At 43.0% G+C, this 15060-nt stretch overlaps 1 protein-coding gene across 1 annotated transcript in view; it reads left to right on the forward strand.

Moving 5' to 3' along the window:
• ADAMTS2 (ADAM metallopeptidase with thrombospondin type 1 motif 2) overlaps positions 1-13385 on the forward strand; it is a 173662-nt gene extending 160277 nt beyond the window's left edge. The window contains exons 18-22 of the mRNA XM_071570373.1: positions 231-363; positions 2613-2820; positions 3158-3287; positions 4307-4396; positions 8704-13385. Coding sequence (XP_071426474.1) covers positions 231-363; positions 2613-2820; positions 3158-3287; positions 4307-4396; positions 8704-9167 — 1025 coding nt within the window. The 3' untranslated portion in view covers positions 9168-13385. The remainder of the gene's footprint in view (positions 1-230; positions 364-2612; positions 2821-3157; positions 3288-4306; positions 4397-8703) is intronic.
• Positions 13386-15060: the final 1675 nt, after the last annotated feature.

Below are 15060 nucleotides of genomic sequence, written 5' to 3' on the forward strand. Positions count from 1 at the left end.
ATGTTAAATGTTGTTGTTCTTCTCACTAAAGCCTGTAGTAAAAAATAAAGGGGGTGAGCAATTCTGGGTGTTAAATTTGCATGAGTGTTTATTCAGTGCAGTTTATGGTTCCTTTGGTAGCGTGGAGTTCCTTCTGCAGCCTTTGGCACTGTGTGTGTGCAGTCTGTTTAAGATGTGAGTCCTCTGTGAGATCTTCCAGTACTGAGAATAAGAGAAGTGTCTTTCTCCAGGCTACCAGTTCACCAAGTACGGCTGCCGGAGGAAGACAGACCACAAGATGGTTCACCGGAGTTACTGCGAGCTGTTCCCAAAGCCCAAGCCCATCCGCAGGGTGTGCAACCTCCAGGAGTGCTCCCAGCCCGTGTAAGCATCCCTGCCCACAGCACCCAGGGGGCAGGAGGCATCACCCACCAGCTCCTGCCACCTGAAAGAAGGTGACTTGAGCTTCACCTCCAGGCATCACTACAGAGCCCCAGGACTTGATGTCCCGATATATTCTGCTTGTAGAAATACTGTTTCTGGGGCTGCTGGTTCCTATTATTTATGAAATAAGTTGGATTAGAAAAGAAGGGTTGTCTCGATCCAGACATTGTGTTCAGGCCATACAAAATAGACACAAATTCAATTTGCACCAGCTGATTTTACACACTGTGGATTAACTGTGTCAGAATGAATGTAGAGGGTGCTACATAAGCAAACCAATGTCATCCAGACTCTCCAATCCAAATCTTCCTGAAGTTCCTATTTTTGGACATTTAAACACAGGGAAAATATTTGGCCAGTTAAATTTCTCTGGCTGCCCTCATACAGAATGATATGCCTGTTATACCTTCATCTTTATTCTACATAATCAAGTGTTATATATATTTTAATTTACATTTTACACATGATTTTTTTTTTCTGGAAACAGGTTATTCCTGCCACACATAGGACTCATACATTCCTTATGCTGCTACTGCAACAAGAAAGGAGTAGGTTGATCCCAGCTTTTATCTCTGGGGAGCAAGTATAGATTCCAGGAATACAGCAAATAAATAGAACATACCACACAATATTTCCTAACTTCCTTTAAAAAAGAATTAAAAATTGAAAGAGGCAAGAAACTGTGCCCCATAAACTCAGCATGGGTCAGGGTTTAACATTTATTTATTGGAAAACTGAAGTAATGACCTGACTCTATCTCAGGCTCTCTGGAAAGGACTGTGTTCTCCTTTCAGCTGCAAATATAATTGGACCTGGGTACCACAAAGACTCAATAGGATCCTAAATTGTACTTGGATCCCTGAAGTTTTAGCCACCTCTGTTTCCATAGAATGTCATCGGAGCATTTTGCTCTTGTACACAGGAGAGTCAATTATTTAAGGGGTTTTATGAAGCTCTGGGACACCCACTACACTAATATGCTGCTTCTTCACTGCTGGGAAAAACTCATCTTTGTCTCAGAAGTCACCTCAGGATTCATGGCTTTATGCTCCACAGCACTCACTTTTCTCCACAGCTGGGTAATTTCAGTAGGTTACAAAGAGAAAGTTGGGTGAAATAGTCACTTTTTGTTTAACTGCAGCCTGCAGTGCAGTGCCTTCTGCCCATGCTGTTTCTTGACTATTTCTAAACACAGGATTTCATGAGTAGTTTAGGGTAATTCCTTTAAACTCAGACTACATACATTTTTTGGTTAAGTTTATCCCATGAATACTGTTTACATGGAACAACGTTTCCATTTTGCAGACCTCTGTACTCCGTAAATATTTATAATCTGCTGTATATCTTCACTTAATTATAACCAAGCTTTCAGCAGTCTACACAAATTTCCTCTGGTCCTGTCTGCCCCTGTTTTTCTTCTTTAAGCTCCTTACAATTTGTAGCTGTAATTTCATGAGCTGGTTTGGGTGATCAGCAAAGTTTTCAACACATTTCAAACCATAGGTTTCATTTTTCTGTGGCCAAGTTGGTTTGTACATTATGAACTCAGGACTTTCTGGTTTACAGTGGAGTGTTGCCCTCCCCATTTATCATGCTGAGGATCTCAATTTGCCCAAGCTTAGCACAACAGCACTGGGCAATAGCTGGGTTTGCCAGTGCTGCAGCTGAAGGTGTCTTAACATGGGCAGGGATGTGATCCATGGAGTGCCCAGATATGGGCCAGGCTGGAGCTGCATTTCTAGCCCAGATGTTTTGCTTCACTCCTGTGGGAACCAGCTGTGGGGAGGTGAATGGTACATTGTGACAAGGCCATCACATGCACCAAGACCTGGGAAGATCAGAAGCCCCCGTGGGTGGCTGCTTTTGACATAGAAGTTACTGTATTTTTATGTGCAGTCTGGGAAAGCCCAGCTTAACATCAAGGCAAAGGTAGCAAAGCAAGAACAATGCTTACCTCAGAAATAGTGAGAAAGATTAATATTAAATATCTGGGTCTTATTGATATTTTAGGGGCATGGTCAAATAACCCTCACCATAACTGCTTGTGGTTTTTCATATTTTCTTTTTCTGAATCAGAACTAGTACTAACATCCTTTTGGACCTGTGTTAGAGTGTTACAGATCAGCAGTTTGAACTCACCTAGTTGAGGAGAGAATTTTACTCAACTTGCTCTCTTTTCACCCACCCAGATGGGTTACAGGAGAATGGGAGCCTTGCAGCAAAACCTGTGGGAAAACAGGGTATCAAGTGAGGTCAGTGCGGTGTATCCAACCCCTCCACGACAACACGAACAGGTCTGTGCATACCAAGTACTGCAACAACGACCGCCCCGAGGGCAGGAGGCCCTGCAACCGGGAGCTGTGCCCGGCGCAGTGGAGAATAGGACCGTGGTCACAGGTCAGTCTCTTTCTGGAGGTCTCAAGCAACTAAACCTGACTGGGTGGAATAGATAACACAAGCGGTGCCATCCCTGGCATTGTGAATAGGTGCCTTTGTGAAGAGATGGCTCACACTTGCAGTTGTTTGTTTATTGCTCGGGCCAGGAGCTCTTTCCTGCAGTGTTTCACAATTCCTGGTGTACCACAAAGAGCAGCGAGTGCTTCTCCCTCTTGCTTGGTTACCACAAGTACCGCGGTGTTCAAATAATGCACCCTGTCAGCTCAAATCAAGGGCAGTGGTTTGAAATTTTGTTTCCCAAGGGTGGCTGGGGTCTAACTGCTGCCTCTCCTTCCAGTGCTCTGTGAGCTGTGGCAATGGCACCCAGGATCGGCCGGTGCTGTGCCGGACCAGGGACAACGCCATCGGCCTGTGCAAGGAGAGTAAACCAGAGAATGTAAGGATTTGCAGACTACCTCCGTGTCCAAGTGAGTGCTGTCTTCCATAGCATACAGTCCTTGTTGAAAAAGCATTAATTTATTTACTTGCAATGCCTTCATTGAATTTATGCTGGGGTGCTATGCCTGCCTGTGGTGACAGGTTTCCATAATCCCCGTTTTGAGAGGATTTTCCAAATGTAAAGCTGTTGTGTGGATGAAGGACTTCTTGGGCATCCTCTCCTGCTGGGGAGCACCACTTGCTCCAGAACAGCGTGAGAGTCTGGGGCAGACCTCAGTACAGTGGGGGTGGCTGGATGTGCCAGCAGCTGCCCTGGGTGAGGAGCACTGCCCAAGGCCAGCTCTGCACCCCTGAGACCTGCAGGGCTTGGCAGGAGGCTGCTGGGTTGTGGCTAACCAAGGGCATCAGGTACAAAGATGCCTCTTTGCTTTCCCCATCTCCACTGACAGTTCCAGGCTTTTTTTCCATGCTGTCAAACATAAGTTATCTGCATGGGTTATCTAACTCAGGGGGTTTTTAAAGCTATAATTAATATTTTCATTCTTAATCCAGGACAATACAGCCTTTATCCTTGTTAGCTTTTCAGCTGCTAGCAAATGATGCCTGTGAGATAATTTTACATATTCCTATTATTGATTCATATTTTTCTTTTATTCCTGATGTATTTCTCAGGGTAGCTTTTGATCCCTAATTAATTAGAAGCAAGCTGTCAATTATGGTCTCCAATACAAAGACTTTAACAAGGCAGTGTAACTAAATCAGACTGCCCATCTCTGGGGACATTTGTAACACTGCCCTGAGAAGTTCTGCTGGAGAACTGGCCTTTGGGCTGCCTTTGGTGTTGGCTGTCAAGGGCTGAGTAGGAGTCATAGCAAACTCCCCAAGCAGCACCCATTGCCCCAAACTGCCCAGCCTGGTCCTAACCTTTCCCTGGGCTCCTTCACCACCACAGCTCACTCACTCTCTTAGCCTATCCCCTTTTGACAGGGCAACTGTTTAATGCTCTCTAACATTTTGTCTGACGTCTTTTTTTCCCCCTCTATTCAAGGAAACATTTCTGATCCTTCAAAGAAAACCTACATGATACAATGGCTGTCAAGACCTGATCCAGACTACCCCATCCAGAAAATATCTTCAAGTAAAAGACCCATTTATAACTCTGCCTTTGCCCTTAAATGCATGCCACATCGAGTGTGGACTTTGCCTTTTGCTCTCTTCTTCTCTCTATGCGGAAAGTTCCCTTGACTTTGCCAAGTTTAAATCTTGGGCTGAAGCTGTTTTTTCACACCAGGCACTTGGTGCTCGGTGTCTTTCTTCTCTGGAGCTTGCGTAGCACTGGTGGTGGAGGTCTTGAAGTGTTGGATGTGTGAAGTTGGATCTCCACAGTATGTTGCAGTCCTCTGAAAGGGAGCTGGGATCGGTTTGCTTGTTGCTTGGTGATGGTGAAAAAAGGCTCTTACTGGTTCCTGATGTTCAGTTTGATAGCAAAACTGAGAACTTATTGTGAATGTGATCACATCACAATAATGACACCTTGTAGTGCTAAAGTTCTCCTTTATCTAAAAACCCAGAATCTCGTAACTCTCTGCTTTCAGTTCGCTGACAGGGTAGTCTGATGAGTGGAAGAATTTTTTCATTCCATTTTCCTTTGCAGGGCTGTTGTTTTCCTCATCTTTGCTGCTCTTTTCTTTTTCCCTGACCCTCACATTTCCATTTGTGACCCATGGAGGGCTCACTGGGAAGCAGAAGCTGAGTTTCTCTCAGCACTTCCTGTGCTGCTGTGATGCTGTCAGCTCTCGCCAAGCTCCCCGTGGTGGTCTGGTGTGGTTTTTATTGGAGGAAAGCTGCAGTGATTTTTTTTCCCATCGCACAATTTTTGCCAGTTTTGCTTTCTTTTGACTTTAGAAGCAAACCCTAAGCAGAACAGGCATGGTCCACGTTGAAGGTTGAGTGGTGGTGTTCTCCTTCCCGTGGCAGAGGCAATATGATGTTTTCCTTGACTACGATGTCTCCAGCTGCTCAGCACGGAGCTGTTTATACTCATTCCATCTTTGGTCTTTTTTCACCATGTGCATGTCTGACTTGACTGGTACGGTTGTGTGTGTGTGTGTGTATGTGTGTGTGTGCTCTTAGATGTGTCAACTGGCAAACATAACAGTGTGAACTACTACAGAATTACCTCAATTTTTATTGCTTTTTTTTTGCTTAGAAGAAGAATTTTAGAAAAATGCCTTAATGTTGAAATGTAAATGGCATTAATTTACCAGATCCAGCTTTAAATATGAACAGTACACTGGTACCTTGAGTTAATCTTCATATGGAGTGTTTTTACTTGAATGATAATTATTGGAAGGCAGTAAATTTAATTGGAGGTTAATTTGCACAGTGCATATCCATATCTTCATCAAGACAGGATTGTGGCCTGACTTACTGAGATTTAACTGGCATTTGTGCTTCACCTTCCGTGTTTGTGTTGAAGATTTGGAATTCACAAGTCATAAACTTGTTTGTGACAGTCAGTACCAACAGTAGAAATGTATCAACTGTAAAACTGCAGTCTTGGAGCAAATTACTACCTTATTGCTTTGATCATATTTTTTGGAAAAGTGGCATTTTTGAATCTTTGGGTCGTCAACAGTGTAGCACTTCAAACTTGTCATTATCATGTGATCACATAATTAAATTTTGCTGTTAATATGATAATTTCCTGAAACATGTTAACAATTTACATGACAAGGTGAAAAAGCAAAGACACGTATCTGGCACTGAATACTGTTATGTAAAATAATTGGTGTTTAACTGTATAAATATATTCATGACTGTTACCTTTAAATAGACAATGTTTAGTGATGTTTCAAGAGATGGGTGGCTATAGAGAATGGTGCAATAAGGTATCTGGGCATTGTGCACTATGTCTATATGCACTTTGGTTTATCAGGGATATTTTATTAGTGTTTTGTATGTATTTAACATAATATTAAAGATGTGCCAATTCAGTTTGCTTTTCAATATTTTTTTATGAGACTAATGTGTACCAAAGTGACTGTGAAACTGATTTATTTTTTTCTTACTGATGTTTTGAATATATACTTCCAGTCTGTCATGCATACTGCAAGTAAAAATAAAGAAAAGTTCAGCAAATCTGGATATTTTGCTTTGGATAGAGGATCAAAATTTCATTCTGACATTCAGAAGTTACAGAGTTTATTTATGTAACTTATCAGACATCCCTAAACTTATTACATAATGCAGGTTTATTTCTGTGTATTTTTAAGCTTGACATTGCATATTTTTGATAGGAAAAAAGGCATTTTTCTAAAGGTGCTTTTAGTGATTCTTACAAAGCCAAGCACAGCCCTGCCTTGTTGAAACCACATTTAAATGTTATATCTGTTGGCTTTTATTTTGCAAGCCATTTGGAAGAAGATGCATAAGGGTCATGCAACACAAGGCAAAATGTTCAAAGGGAACTCTTATGTGGTATGGAAAAATACATATAAAGCTGTGTAGGCACATGCAGGCCTTTGTATGGAGCTGTGCATGCAGGAATGAACAGTTCCAGCTCTTAAGGACTGGTTTGGAAATCTCTCCAAACCCAGTCTACTATTCTCAGATTCCTGAGGAGGGAGTTTTTCCTTATTTCCAGCAGCATTTCAGTTTAGCATTTGAAAAATATGAAAGTGAACCAATGCATTTGAAAGCAGGAATTCTGCTTTTCTGCAAAAAATGCAACAATCGGGGCATAGATCAAAAGTAAGGGAGGTGTTTTCTCTTTCCTCAGCCAGCACCAGCCCTTCAAAGCAGCAGCACCAGTTATTAGTTTTAGACTGATATGTTTGCCAATTAAACACCTACAATGCCCTGTTTTGTTAACTGAGGATGAGTGAAGAGGCAGCACCTACACTTTCTGAGTCCCCTTGATGTCTCTGAGTCTGCTCTGCTTCTCTCCTTTGCTGGGAGGGTGCTGACACCAGTCAGTGTCCATGGCTGGAGGGTGAAATCTGAGCTGCAGTAAGAGGCTGACTCGAGCTGTCTGACACTGGGTGCACTCAAAATAAAGGCGAGTAATTGGAGTTACTCATCCTTTACTGTAAGAGTAGTTGGAAATGTAGTAAGAGCAGGGAGAGAGGCTGAAGTGATTTCATCTGTCTCAGCACCCTGGTCACAGAGACAATGTTTTGTTATTGATGGTGCCAAGTGTTGGCCAGTCTGCCTTTTTCCTCAGCCCTCTCCTCTCCTCTCCTCCAAGCCCTGACTCCTCTCTCATCATGGGCTGCGTGTTGGGATTTTTCCTTCACTGCAGTGTCTGGCTCCATTACTTCATCCTGGAGGCACAGGAGCTGAGTGTGTATGACAGGACAGAGGACAGGACAGGTAGCTTTCTATCCAAGGAGCCTGCTAACCACCTCACCATCCATCTGCCACCAACTCATATGGTCCTCTACCTCCTCTGAGCAGAAATCACAAGGGCTTGAGTAATCTCTCAGTAGGCTTCAATTTATATTTCTCAGGCAGTAACTCTGGCCAGTTCAACTTTTATGCCTCAGCCTACAATTTGTCACCTGTATCTCAGCAAAAGCAGGATCTGCTCTAACACCTCTATTATAGTGCAAATTGTCATAATGGCTATTGGCAGCTTAAAGCTTGTTTATTACCAGTATTTCTCTTTTATGACAGTTTTTCAGTCAGTGACACAAATCAGGAGTTGTTACTGAGTCTCCCAGTCATTAATGGACTGACTTGGCTCCATCACACTGGAGCTTGTTGCTCCAAAAATTTCAGCTCCCTTCTAGGAGGAGGAGAAATGCTAAATGCTCTACTTTTCTCTCAACCAAGGGACATTCTGAGGCAAGGCTGTTGTTTTCAGAGTAGAAGTACCTGGCAAAAATATCACTCCAATGGGAGATGGATTAATTCTGAGTGTTACCTGGTATCCATCAAAAGAAGACTTTCCCGAGACATTCCAGATAAATTGTTAGCCCTGACTGTGGTCAGTCACTGTTAAGATCTAGAAAAGCATTAAAAGGAGTGAAGGGAAAAAATAGATTTCTTAATATAAAAGCTGATGACTTTTCAGGGGTTTACTGTAGCTTTGGCAACAACACAGCACTATCAGTTTTGAAGTTTAAGGAACACAATTCATGGTGGCTGCAGGGTGTTCAGGGTAGCACTTCCAGAATGCAAGGTCAAAAGCTCAAGTGTTATGTTCTAGAGCTTGGATGGGGCTGGTACAAACAGTTCAGATCAGCTTTTGCAGCCCTTGAAGTGAGCTGAGTTTTAGGTTTAATATTAATCCTGCTTCTGCTTATAGAAGGCTCATTTGCTAGTTTCACATCCCACTTTAAATATCAAACCCTCTGCCCACTGCCAAAGCTTCAGCTGTGTTTCTTTTTCTGATTAATGTGAAGATGCTCTTTATTTATCTGTTCCCTTTTTCTCTTTCAGAAGATCATTGTCAAGGAGACAAGTCAATGTTTTGTCGCATGGAAGTTCTCTCTCGGTACTGCTCCATTCCTGGTTACAATAAGCTGTGTTGCAAGTCCTGTAACATGTACAGCAACATAACAGAGGCCAGCAATGGAACCAGTGCTAATGTAAATAAGAATAATGTCATTGAGGAGGAGCTCCTGACAACCCTCAGCCCTCCCATGGGAGTGTCTACCACACAGTCTGCCACCAGCCCTCCCCTGGTTTCCAAAACACCTGCACCCCCTTCCAATGCAACTGAGGAGCACCCAGAAATCAATGCAGTGGATGTTCCCTACAGAGTTGATGGGTTGGATAACGAAGTACCACAGCACAACATCATTACACGGAGGAGGATGCCTTATGAAAGGACAAGGAATCAAAGAATTCAGGAGCTGATTGCTGAGAAAATGAAAAGAGAGACTCTTAGGAAAATAAACTAAAATGGAAATATGGCACAAACAACATTTTTCTCTTATAGAGATGTTACAAACATCATAGTATTGCCCGTGTCGAAGAGACAAAAAGAAGGGGGAAAATCGAAGTGGTGCTATGGCAGAGATGCCAAATTCTCAAGCCTACTACATATGGAAATGACAGGTTGTTTGAGAAATGCTAATCTGAACACTTTGGTGGCTAGGTTAGGTGTACAGGGTACGGCAGAGTATTAGTGCAATATCCCTGCAGTGTTCCACTGAATCCAAACAAACCATAATACTTAAGCCAGGTTAGCAGGTTTCTTGATTATGGGCTCTTTTAAATCTTCTATGCCTGTGTAAAAATGCTTGGGAATAGTAATGGGAGTTACACTTAGAATGGAGGAAAGCAATCCCTTTAACACTGACAAGCAGGTGATCAGCAACCCTGTGATGCTTCTGTGCATTGCACAAGCCCAGCACTAACACAGCCCAGTTCAGGAAGGTACTTGAGGACATGCCAGACTCAGTCTGGCTGACTGTGCCAGAGCTGCCTCTGTGCTCACAGCTCAGCACATGCTCACGTAGCTTTCTGAACCAGGACTGTGATAGAAAATAGATAGAAAATTCTGTAGCCATATATTTATGTGTAAATTAAACCCAGCAAACAGTAGTTTCCATACTTCCATAAAAAATTTCCATGGGTTCTCCTAAACTTTTGGATACACACACGACATTTATTAGGGTAGATGGGGCCAACTTGGACTGACAACATCCTAGTCTTTCTGTTTACAATTATCCATATTTTTGGTAGTCTTTAAGTTCCTGTAATGCAACAGCCTCAGTGATTGTTATTGGTTGGTGCTTTTTTTATTGGTCTGATATTTTTCTACCCACATTCTGTTTAACTTAAAGATGACTGGATCCTTCTTGTCTTTTTTTTTGGTGCTTTGTTAAGAAAAACATTTCCCCCCCATAGGATGCAGTTATTTTTCTGGAAATAATTTTGTATTATCTTCCTTTCCTTAGGAGAGGTTTATTGGTGCAGAAGTGAACAACTGTTTGCTGTGCCCTTACACACACACACTCACACATGTGTATTCACAGCACCAGGTCTGCTAGAAACTTTAAGATGTGTAACCTGACAACCCTTTGAGTACTTCCTTTCCCCTCAGGGTCATCATGGTTTTCATAGGTCATTTTGAATTCCTGGCTGGAGGACAGAAGATGAATTCAGCTTGGCTCTAACACCTCCAAGACAGAGAGCATGGACTGGTTCCTCCTGTGTGTGGCATCCAAGCAGTTTTTTTCCTGGCGAGGACTCTTTCTATTTGTTTCCTCTTTGCTGGTAAACCTCCTGCAGAGCCCAGGGCTTCCCTGAAATCCTCTTTTACCATTAGGTATGTCTGATGGCTCCTGGTTCAAATTTTCCAGTCTGAGACTAAGAACTCATCCTGCAGCCTGAGCTGGTCTCGGTCTGAAGTGGTGCCAGCAATAAGGCCATATGTACAGTCACACAAATATTGGGAATGTGCTGCATTTCCAGCAATATGTGAGTCCTCCTCTGTCCTGGCTGCTGGCAAAGAGCTTCCCAGGTCTTGCAAGGTGACCCACATGTGGCTCCCTGTGGCCCTGCCTTGTGCCCTTGGCCACCACAATTTGAATGAGCTGCCCAGTCTCCTCTTCCAAACAAGCCATTCCTGCTGGAAGGAAGGTGAGAGCCTGCAGAAGCCTCAGACAGCAGCACCCAGATGTGGAAGTGTCCTGACCTGAACTGTGGCCAGAATTTTTGGAAGCACAACACCTGGTCTAAGAAAAATACTTCATGGAGATGCTGGTCAAAGCGGAGGAGGAATGTTTTCAGCTGGTGTGGTGGCATCAAGCACCTCTTCTTACAGAGAACCAGGGGATACCCTTGGAGCAGCTTGGATAGTGCAGGGATGGGAGTTACACTGACAACCACAAAGACTGGGAAGAATAACAGGCCTAGTAAAAGTCCAGAGCACTGGGAAACATCTCCTGGGCTGAGCAGACATGGCAGCAGATGTGGAAGCAGCAGCCAGCGCAAACAACAGTCTGTTCTGGTTTTGAAAAGTAAAACTCAGGCTCTGCAGTTTGGCAGCACAGCAGCAGGAGTCCCACCACAGACTTGAACTCCTGGAACACTGAGTGTTTTCCTGTAGTCACAGGGTGTTTATCTTTAGTGTCCCATCCCAGTCCTGCTCCATGGCTTGTCTGCCGGAGCCTTGTGCCAAGGGATTTGTGGTTGCCTACAGACAGGACAAGTTTTGGTAACAGTGTAGGGTCAGGTCATGTCTGTGTGAAAAAGAGTGATGTAGAAATGAGCACTGCAGGGAAAAAAACCCACCATGCTATTTATAAGCAAGGAAGACATGTCTGAATCAACAGCATTCCAACTGCTGTGCCATGGGGGACACAAGCTGTAGCTGGGCTCCCAGCCTGTAGTCACAGTATTTCTTGCCTTCCACATTTCCTTTACACAGATGTGGTTAGTATAAAACTCATCTTTTCCCCTTCAAGTTAATATCCTTTTAGCTCTGTGGACAATAAAAATAAGCCACAACCCCCAGCTTTTTCATAGCCTAGAAGTACATCCAAGCGTCTGAAACTTAGGAAAAACCCTCACAAACCCCAGGATAGAAAGGGGTTGGGGCTGGATTTACGCAGATGGGGAGGTGGAATTTTGCTGCCTGGATGGTACCAGTCTTACTCACTGGGATTTTATGGACACCCATTGCACTGACCTCCAGGAGCCTGAGGTAACTCATCCAATGGATTCTGTTCTGCCTTAGTTTTTGGAATAGGCTTAGGCAATCAGGCAATCAGAAGAAATACCACAAAAGGCAGTGCCCACAGCTCACAAAAAGCATTTTTTCAGGTAGGGTGGAAACTTCTGCTGCCTCAGGGAGCAGGAGCAGCCTCCCAGAAGGCTGGTCTGGTGCTACATTAGGTCCAGTGTTAGGAACCCAATGCAATGCCTGATGGCATCTGCATTTAGGAAGGGCTTTCTCCCTTCTCAGTCTCACTTTTTGGGAGATTTAATTCCATGTGCTTCTTGCTGGTTTAGTTGTACTGAATATTTCTCTAGTTGTTAGTTGGGGAATACTGAAATATTTGAAACAGCAGCTTCAATGCAGATTGATCAAGACAGTGGGAGGCTGAGGGTTTCTCTCCAGGGTCTTGCTGGATGAGAGGGGAATTTAAGTCTCTTCAGACCAGGAAAGATAACTTCTTTTCAAACTGCCATGAGTTCTTCAGAAGGTATTTTTTTCAGCAGTTCCCTCTGAGGGTTGTTTCCTAAGAACACATTAATCTCTTCTACTGCAAAACACAACACAGGGCTCTATTGATAAAGAAAAAGCAACCCCAGGCAATAGGTGGGGGTTTCCTCTCAACTGATCTTTGTTCCATGTCATGCAGTGGAAAATTTGGGTGGTTTTTGCTTTGGTTTTTTTTTTGGTTGGTTGAACTTTGACAACTGTTTCATCTTTTCTAAAATACTGTAATTAGGCAAGAGCATTATCATAGTGTGCCTTCTGTAACTGGTTTGCTGTTGCCCAGGTGCTGCATTTTGAGACATAATGAGCAGAAAGTGGTAATTTAATGTAACCTAATCCCCAGAAAGTAAAGCAGGCTTATAAATAAACATATTCCTGCAGAGATCATCTCAAAGATCTAAGTGCTAAAGCACTGAGCCCACATGAAGCAATACATTTGCAACCTAAGCATGCAAGTACACAGCTTCCTAAATTTTCATTTCTCTGCTGGTCTAAACTTAAAATTCAAGTGACAACTTCTCATGAAAAAAAAATTCCCCAATAAATTCTGGTTCCCTCAGCTCCAATCATCTGCCATTTTTTTCACCAACATTCCTTTAAAAATTTCTGTAATCCATTACAAATGCATCACTTTTTATATTCATATATCCATTCAGTATATAGAGTCTCACAACATCTCCATAGAATGCTTTCAGATATTTTGAGAATTCTAGAAATGGTGCTTTATCAGTACTCAAAGGGGTTTATGTTTTATTTTATTACATAATGCATTTAATGTCTTATTTACTCACCTACAGTGCACAGTATTTGCTATGTTCATCTGAGTATCTATATGCAACTTCCATTCACTTACATATGCCTTAACAGAAATTGCAATAAATAGCCATTTCTTGTATATTAAAAATGTATATACAAATTAGAATCTTTAATTTTATAATTTATTAAATTCAAATGTCTGTGTTCTTTTGCAAAAAAAAAAAAGTGTTTGGCTTTTCCCTGTGCTTTTTTCATTGAATTAACATTATGCAGAGATGCTGGAGGAGGAGGAACCAACATCTTCAGATTCAAATCCAATTCAATTTCTACAACTTTACCTTAATGAGGTGGGATTGGGATACACTTGCTGCCAAGGTCCTGCCTCCTTGTTACAATTCCCATTATCCAAGGCTGAAAATCATGAAGGCTCTGGACCAAAACCTCAGTTGGTAACTGCACAGAAATTAATCAAACTCACTTAAACCTGCTGGAGGCCAAAGTCTATCCTGGTCCGTGTATCATTTCCTTAAAAGCCTCAGTTCAGAGCTGATGAGTAAATTCCACTTTGCATGTCCTATTGATAAAATAATTGATCTTTTCCATTAAATTCTTCTACATATATTTTCCTGCTGTATCCTGCACACAAGTAGCCAGATTCCCTTTAAAGCATAATTGAATCTCTCTGATCTAATTCAAGTTTTTTGCCTCAGGACTTGAAAGATCCCTCCTTACTTTGATTGTTCAGTGAGAGGCATTCAGTGCATTCATGTCCAACATGTTTTAATCAAGTAACAAACCACCTCAGCATTTTCCATGTGGAAAGTCATTTATTTACTTAAATGCCCTGATAAAACAGCAGACCAGCCCAAACCTGGGGTTCATTTACTATGACAATTCATACAATATTTACAAGGGTTATATTTAATTGCCTTTTGCTTCCACAACACAAAGACTTTGAGTTTTTTACAGTGGCCATGGGAAAGGGGCTCACATCCATACTCCAGACGTGAGAGACACCCATGGTGGGATCAGACATGTCCAACACCCCCTGGTCTTCCTCTCCATGTCTAACATTTCCCCAGCTCAGTGCAGTGTGTGCATTAAAGCACAAGCTCCCTGGCAGTGGTGGAAAAGGAAATGTTCTCCTAAAAGAGAAAAGCTGAAGGGAAGATGCCCTGTCTCACTTCCACAGGTGATGTCTGTGCTGCTCCTGTGGCACCCACGGACACCAAACTCTGGTGTTTGACCTGTTCCTGTGCACAAAGCCCTGCCTGGCTCTGTGCATCCCCACAAGAGCAAACCCACCTTGTGTGATTTGGCACAATATAAACTAAATGCCAGGCCCATGCACTGCACTGCAAAGTGGGTCTCAACATCTACAACTACAGTCTTGTGCCTGAAGATCCCCATCCTGGGGAGGTGCTGAGGGGACACCCCACTGCCTTCATGGGAATCACTGCTCTGGCCTTGGAAGAGATAAAATTGGCCCATGCATTTTGAGGCTGTGCCAGGGTGCTGGGGCTGGGTATTTTTTGGGGGCTCAGCTTTTTGATACGTGCTATGAGTTAATTGACTGGGTGTGCATATTCTCCCCTTCCTTGTGTCTGAGGGCAGCCCTTGCTCCTGCTCTGCAGGGTTACCTGATTCATTCTGGGGGAATGGGCTGTGGATGGGGCTTCCCACAAATCTGCTTGCAGCACTAACACCAGTAAGAGGTAGTTTTAGCAGAGCAAAGAGCCTGTGATGGTAAACCAGAGTCTTCCTGGGCAAATACTCATGTCTTGGGAGAAGGAGTCACAGCTTGGGGGTGCAGAAATGAACAAACAAGTTGGGGACTGCCACGGTCTGTCTCAGGAGAAAAATAA

This window comes from Pithys albifrons, chromosome 15 (assembly GCF_047495875.1).
Source record: "Pithys albifrons albifrons isolate INPA30051 chromosome 15, PitAlb_v1, whole genome shotgun sequence".
In the NCBI taxonomy this organism is placed as follows: Eukaryota; Metazoa; Chordata; class Aves; order Passeriformes; family Thamnophilidae; genus Pithys; species Pithys albifrons.